General features: G+C 39.9%; 1 protein-coding gene across 2 annotated transcripts in view; it reads left to right on the top strand.

The window, feature by feature from the left end:
• The first annotated feature begins 306 nt into the window (after positions 1-306).
• MYH10 (myosin heavy chain 10) overlaps positions 307-8,165 on the top strand; it is a 365,956-nt gene continuing 358,097 nt past the window's right edge. For both annotated transcript variants that reach the window (XM_033960583.1, XM_033960584.1), the window contains exons 1-2: positions 307-463; positions 6,494-6,867. In XM_033960583.1, coding sequence (XP_033816474.1) covers positions 6,508-6,867 — 360 coding nt within the window. In that variant the 5' untranslated portion in view covers positions 307-463; positions 6,494-6,507. The remainder of the gene's footprint in view (positions 464-6,493; positions 6,868-8,165) is intronic.

The following is an 8,165-nucleotide window of genomic DNA, read 5'->3' as shown; positions in this document are numbered from 1 at the left end:
CCGGTCCTCGGCCAATGAGCGCGCCGCCCGAATTTGATCAGCGACGCGCACGGTGGTCAAGCAAAGTGGCTTCGGTGCGTTGCTAACCGCCTGGCCTGTACCAAAAATAATACCGATGACCGAGGTCGCCTTCACCAATCGACTCGGGCGCCTGGATTGATGGGCTTTATTGCGGACCAATCGGATCCAGCAGGACTTCGGAGGTGGTGGGGGCTGAGGCGGGGATGTAGGGGGTGGAGCTAAGCCCCTCTGCTGGGTCGGGGGAGTTTCTGGCGCAAAGAGGGAAAAAAAAAAAAAAAAAAAGGGATCCTGGGAGGCGAGAGGAATTTGGGCTTATTATTTGGGAGGAGGAAGAGGAAGGCGAAGGGCGCCACAGGAGAACAAGAAAAGAAAGGGAGGCGAGCGTGAGCTGGGGCTCTGCTACCTCTGCCGCTGGACGCAGGCTCCCTCTTTCCTTTCCCAGGTAAGCGGCTCCGCACCGGGAGGAAGGGACGGTGGAGAGAGAGTGAGCGAGCCGTGCCTGGGGCCTTGCTTGGTGCTGCTGCTAAGGGTGTTATTTCCCTCGTGACCGTGTGTGCGGTCCTGTCCATCCCGGGGGGGTTGCTGTGGGCTCCTTTCAGGAAAGAAAAGTGGTGATAAGGGGCGTGTTGCACGCGAGCACCACTCCAAGGTATTAGTAGCATATTTAAAACACGATTATCTTAAGATATCTGTGAAGTTCGCTTTTATTTCCTTCCCCGCTTGTGTCTAGATGAGACTGATCTATCCAGCTTTACGAGCCACCCCCTTCCATTTCTTTATTACCGTTATTAATAGCGTCTGGGAACAGAAGGAGGCGGCTGAACGTCTGTTTTATTTCACACGGGTTGAGTCTGCAATGAGCGTGTCCGCGACCCTCTTTGGAGCCTGGCGGTACCGCTGCAGCGCGTGAGGCGGACTGTACTGACTCCGCATGCAAAGAAAACGGTTGGGTTCGCGGAGGGGAGGTGGGAGGGGGCTTTTCGTTTTCCGAGGAGCGAGGGGTGGGGGGGGGGGGAACATTTAACTGTTTGGGGTTCCCCCCCCTAATACGAGATGGTATTTCCCCCTCCTTACCCTTTCCGCCATCAGACTGAGGGACACATGCTCCGTTATGTAGGACTAAGCTTACTGCTACAGGCGGTTTTCAGGCTGCCCCTGCTCCTTTCCATGCTTGGAGGAAATATTAAGGATACTTTCTCAATGGTATACCCCCTCAGCCGTTGTTTTGTCTTTTATCGCTGCCTTTGCAGTATTGAATCCTTATCTGCTTTCCCCTCCCCCAATTTACCGCATTGATCGCGATCTGCTGTTATGTATAACTAGATCCAAGTGGATTTTAACTTGGTCTCCTTCTGCTCGTATATAGTATTTTCTGTTTTCCTCGCTTTTGTTTTTTTGTTTTTTTAAGATTGAACATATTAAAATCTTTCCCCAAAAGGTAGCCATTTTCTTTTGTCACCCCACCCCCTTTCATTGTAGATTCAGCCTTAAGTTAGCTGTCTGTTAGCTTGGAGGAATGGCTACCGAAAGCAGCTCGTGGAAACATATATATGTCAATTTATCATGCCACTATCATTTCCCACTTATTTTACATCTTCGAGTTGAGGTAATGGTTTAATTTGTGGTAAAGAGGAGGGACACACGGGTCACATCATGATAAATAAAGTGACTTTCAATTAGACATGCAGCTGGCATGTACAGTATATCCTTTTAACTGTGGTTTCTGGGATGGTATTGTCACCAAAATACTACTTGGATTGTGAGTTTGGAAAATGAAAGCATAACTGTAATAAATTATAAAGTACGAAAGTAGGTATTTTACCTGTCGCTAATAAACAAAAGTAACAGGACGATCAGCTTTGACATGTTAAAACACTTGCAATACTATTACTGTACTACTATTATTATTTATCATTTCTATAGCACTGAAAAGCATATGCATCACTGCACATTTAAAATGTATTAGAAGGTCCCTGCTCAGAAGAGCTTACAGTCTAATTTGGATAGACACAACAAATGGGATAGATAGTGGTTGGAAAGTTTCTTGTAGAGAGAATAATAGGATGGATTGTATTTATAATGAAAGTATTATACTAGCAAAGTGCATAGATCTTTAGTGCCTAACCTTTATCACCCTTTATAGACCTGACTCAAAAATAAACACAGGATATTCCCGCTCTACCATAAAACCTATAGGAACACATACCTTGAGGATGGAGGGTCACCACCACTCTACCACAAGACCCACAGGGACATGCACCTTGAGGGAAGAGGGTCACTACTAAACCATAAGACCCATAGAGACATAACAATAATGGTCAGAGACTAAAATATAATTATGCTGCATTTTTTAAAGAAAAATTGGCTTTTGAGATGTGCACAGTGGTTTTGTTAACTCTTGTGATGATCAGTTCAATGTTGATCTTAGCTGGATATGCCATTGCTCTAAATGAGTAATCTGGATATTTGATAGCTTTGATGCTTATAGCTTTGTTGTGTTTTGTTTTGTTTTTAGTATGTATATGTTTGTTTATGCTTACCAGTATGTATTTCATCTCAATTGTAGAAATACACTACATCAATAAAATCAGTTTAATATTTGTCCAGCTTTTCTTCATTGCTAACTGAAGGCAAGTTATAGTGAAAACAAATATTTCCTTGTGTAAATTTTAGTTTAAGTGGAACTGTTAAAGGACACCAATTAAATGTTTTTGTTTATGCATTAGCACCTTTTAGCTTGGTGGTGGTTTTTGAAATTATAAACTACGGTAGTTAGAAGATTATTCTGAAAATATGTGCAAGGGTATGTGGATGCCAATATGAAACTTGCATATAAAAAAGTATATAGAGCGGTGATTGTTAACCTTTATTGAGTCACGGACCCATTTAAGAATCTGATGAAAGCTATGGACCCCCGTCCCCAGAAATATTCACAAAAACACAACTTTGCATGCAAGAAATATATTGTATTTTATTTATCAAGATTTGATTCTCGTACATGACATACACAAAATATTATTAAATTTTAAAGTAAATAATCTAAAAAATACTCCTCATAATTATGAAATACAGTCCTCTTGTGCAAATTAAAACAGATCTACTATTACATTTTCTACCACCATTAATACTACTACTACTACTACTACTACTTCTACTTCTACATCTACTGTCTCGTTATCTGTGAGAAAAAAATCAACAGTACTGGGCTGTTTGGGAATATAATTTGAATTTTTATCTGACCCTCACAGACGCCCTGAAACCCATCCATGGACCCCAGGTTAAGAACCCCTAATATAGAGGCTCTTTATCCATAGTGGATGCCAATAGTTTAATATTTACTCAGTCTCTAATATGAAACAAGCCTGCTTTTAATGCCTGATTAACTTCTACAGGGAACAATAGCAAGTAAATAAAAGGATAGGTTATATTGGCACATACAGGTTTTCAGACAAGACACTGTTGCGGCTTCTAAAGTACATGGATGCAGTATTGATCTTAGGTTCTAATAGACAGTGTTAATAAAAGACAAATGTGTCATTTCACTCTGGCCTTCTATTTTTTGTCATTACTAATTTATTCCTTATGCCCTCACTTGAATTCTCTGCTCTTAGGAGGAAACCTGTGGGTGATTCCCTTCAGTTTTTTGTACTTAGCTTGATTCTGAGAGAGTCGGCTTTTTTTCTTCTTCTTTGCACCTATACTTTGGAACTTATTGCTGTCTTTGATTAGGTTGGATCTTATAAGAAATTCAAAGGAGCTTTGAAGGTACACTGAGCCACAAGCAAAACTAGAAAAACTGAATTGAGAGACAAAACAAAAGAAATAAAGCAAAGGCCGCGTAACCTATTCAGTTTTTAAATCTACTAAAGAATTACTAAGAATTCCAAATGAGGATCAAGATCTTTATGCTTTATGCTTCTATTGAAATGATTTGAAATATGTTAAGGAATGACTATCTGCCCTTGAGTTAATACCAAGCAGTAGCCTCTTGATTTTGTTCCTAAGTAAGGTGGCTCAGACTCGTGTGTTTAAAAGCACATCAAGGTAGCTTAGCTGAACTTTTCTCTTTGCCTGATATAGAGGCTCCTTTTGCTATTGAAAATTGGGTTTCTTTTGTAGTGCCATTATTGTTCTTGATATTGCAGGAAAAACTGTGTGAAAAGAATTAGGCTGTTAACCTAAACATCTTGCTAGAATTGCTAGCTCATATTTTGCATGTCATGTCCCTAAAATTGTGGTTCTACATACCGTAGTAACATAGTAAATGACAGCAGATGAAGACCTGAACGGTCCATCCAGTCTGCCCATAAGTTATACCCATTAAAAAATAAATGATTAAATTAGCTTGTCTCTTCTTTGATATTTCTGGGCCATAGACTGTAAAGTCTGGTATTGTCCCTGTTCCAAATGCTGAAGTTGCCGTCCAAGCTCACTCCAGCCTATCCAACCATCCCGTTGTTTGCAGGATATTTACCGTAAAGCCTGGCCAGTAACATCCTCATGTTCCAAATTAGTGGAGTTCCCATTGATGTCCATCCCAACCTTTTCTACACTGAATCACCATATATGGGATACAGACCATGCAGGTCTGTCCAATACCAGCCTTAGTTCCTTAATTTACATCCTTCATTTTCTAATTAGAAATCCTCTATTTTTATCCCACACTTTTTTGAATTCCACCACCGGTTTTCCTGTCCACCACTTCCCTCGGGAGGACATTCTAGGCATCTACCATCCTCTCCGTGAAGAATTTCCTAACATTGCTCCCGTCTTCCTCCCTGTAACCTCAAATTATGCCTTCTAGCTTTACCTTTTTTTTTTTTCCTCTGGAAAAGATTTGGTTCTATATTAATACCTTTCAAGTATTTAAATATCTGTATCATATCTCCCCTGTCCCTCCTTTCCTCCAGAGTATACATATTTTGGTCTTCCAGTCTCTTCTCATACTTCTTTTTGTTCAAACCCCTTACCATTTTCGTCGCTTTCTTCTGGACCGCTTCAAGTCTTTTTATATCTTTCGCCAGATACGGCCTCCAAAACTGAACACAATACTCCCAAGTGTGGCCTCACCAATGACCTATACAGGGGCATCAGCACCTCCCATCTTCTGCTGGTTACTCCTCTTTCTATACAGCCTATCGTCCTTCTTGCTAAAGCCACTGCCTTATCACACTGTTTAGATGCCTTTAGATCTTCAGACACAATCACCCCAAGGTCCCTTTCTCCATCTGTGCTTATCAGCCTCTCACCTCCTATCACATACGGTTCCCTCTGTATATATGATGCTCAAAATGAAACTGGGAATAAATCTAAATTATTATTATTTTTTTTTAGATTTCAAGAGTGGTTGTTACAAGTAACTTATTTTCAGTACAGATACTACCAAAATTTATTAGATTCAGTAGTTCACTTTTCACCTTGGGACTTGGTAGATATCTTTCTGTTTAAGCAGCAGTGTTGTCCCTGGTACTAGTACATTTAATTAGTAGAGGTGACAGTCTTTCCTTATCCAACAGTTCTACACATCTCAGTAGCTTTGAAAGGCATTTAAACATTTGACAAGTATTCTAACAGCTGTGACCTTAACATCTGCTTTCTAGGAGTGTAATAAGACATTCTATTAGTTCTCTCTACCTCTCCTTTGCCACTCCCCCTTGCCAGTATTCCATTATTATAAACTAAAACAACATGCAGAACTGTTTAGAAAAGTAAAATGAATTCCTCATGTTCTGATAGGATAGAATACAACAACAATTTTTGTTAGTTATGGGTTTTGAAACATTACATTACATTACATTTCTAGACCGCAAAACCTCGTAGATCAAAATCTGGGCATTCCCAGTGAACTACAGAGGAGACATCAATCCAATTCTCTAAAAATTTTCAAACAAGACTGCTTTTCTCTGGAAGACTTGACTCAGCTTAAGGGGCTCCTTTTATAAACCTGTACAAATTATTCTGGTCTGGCAAATGAGACAAAGTCCATCCAGTTCCTATGGGCTTCATAATATTTGGTGTGCCAGAATAACTAGCATGGCTTTGTTAAAGGAGCCCAAGGTGTGTTGTGTTGCTGCATTATATACCTAGTAATTTGGCCATTGGTCTCCATAAAGTTAATGATCACTGTTGGCCCATGGGTACTACGGGCCTGTTTTACAAAGCTGTGCTAATGGCTGCTGCGCGATAACGGCCCCGAAGCCCAAAGAGATTTAAAGGGCTTCGGGGCTGTTGCTGCGCGGCAGCCGCTAGTGCGACTTTGTAAAACAGGCCCTATATTTTTACCACGCTGGCCAAAAATAATTTGAAAATCTTCTATAGGTTCTTAAATAACCAACTTTCTATATGGGGTCTTTATCTTTTTTTGTTCTTTAAATTAAAAATAATAATACGTTCTCTTAATATTTTACCTTAACTGTTTTATATAATAGTTCAGTCTGATTTTCACTTCTTATTTGTCTTTTTCGATAACTAGATCTTTGCTAGTGGATGCTCCTGGATATAATGGCGCAAAGAGCTGGACAGGAAGATCCAGAGAGGTATCTCTTTGTTGATAGGGATTTAGTTTATAATCCTGCTACACAAGCCGACTGGACTGCTAAAAAGCTTGTGTGGATACCATCTGAACGCCATGGTTTTGAAGCAGCCAGCATCAAAGAGGAACGGGGAGAAGAAGTTGTTGTGGAATTGGCAGAAAATGGAAAGAAAGCTATGGTCAATAAGGATGATATTCAAAAGATGAATCCACCAAAATTTTCCAAAGTTGAAGATATGGCAGAATTAACATGCTTAAATGAGGCCTCTGTGTTGCACAATTTGAAGGACAGATACTATTCTGGTCTCATCTATGTAAGTATTTTGTTTCGTGATTTATCTGTATTGGTAATCTTTGACATGGTGCTACTACTACTACTATTTGTCACTTATATAGTGCTGAAAGACATATGCAGCACTATATATTTTGACATTTAATAGATGATCCCTGCTTAGAAGAGCTTACAATCTAACTTGGACAGATGGACATGACATAGGGTTGAGGATAGGTGAGGTGAGAGGAATTAGGAGTTGAAAGCACTCATGAAGAGGTGGGCTTGAACACTACCAGAGATGGAGCCTGCTGTAGGGATTTGGGCAGCTTGTTCCAAGGAAGAAGGGACGATGGTTGATAACCATAATACAGTAAATAATATATATATATGAGGGCAGGAAGAAGTGCAGCAGGTGATATTTGGTGATATCCATTCACTGGGTGTTCTAACTTTAAGTACTACTAATGCAATGGTGTCAAACTCGCAGCCTGGGGGGCCACAGGAGGCCCGCCAGGTACTATTCTAAGGCCCTCGGTATATTTATCATAATTAGAAAAGTAAAATGAAACAGTTTCTTGATCATATGTCTCTTTAGCTATAAATTGCAATATTATTATTAAGACTTAGCCAAAAGGAAAGATTTATAAACTATGAAGAGTTTTACCTCATGCAAAATTGTCATTTCTTTAATAAGACATTACCTATTTTTCTGAGGCCCTCCAAGTACCTGCAAATACAAAATGTGACCCTGCAAAGGATTTGAGTTGGAGACCACTGTACTAATGCCTCTTTTCTTTTATGTATGCTATCTTGTTTCAGCCCTTGTTGGATAGGCAGCTAATAAAGGCAATACATATCTGGCTTTAATTGCAGTATGTGTACTGAACTAAGAAATTGAAATAAATGGATATTCATGTTGTGGGGTTTTAAGCAAGTTGTTTAGTTCTATTTATTTGAGGCAAGGACTTTCAGCTGGTGGTTAGATTGTTCCATGACGCTCAAATGTAAGTAAGCATGGGTAGTGAAAGCACATGGAGGCCCAAATTACTTGTTTTATTTTAAAGCATTTTTTTCCTTATATAGAACTGTAAAAGAGTGTGTGCTGGAAGAGGGTAGGATGCAAGAAAACTAGGGCACATTATGGTATTTCTCCAATAGTCAGTTGGCTCAGTTAAGGGAACTATGAAACTGCTCTACCTTGCGTTTAATACATTGCTTATCTATAATTTGCAAACTTTATGATGCTGAAGTTATTTTAATGATGAGCCTCTTTCAGTTATACAGTCAAACCTCGGTTTGCAAGTAACCCGGTTTGCGAGTGTTTTGCAAGACGAGCAA

The sequence above is a fragment of the Geotrypetes seraphini genome, chromosome 10, assembly GCF_902459505.1.
Source record: "Geotrypetes seraphini chromosome 10, aGeoSer1.1, whole genome shotgun sequence".
Taxonomy (NCBI): Eukaryota; Metazoa; Chordata; class Amphibia; order Gymnophiona; family Dermophiidae; genus Geotrypetes; species Geotrypetes seraphini.
This window is presented reverse-complemented; position numbering and strand designations above follow the sequence as displayed.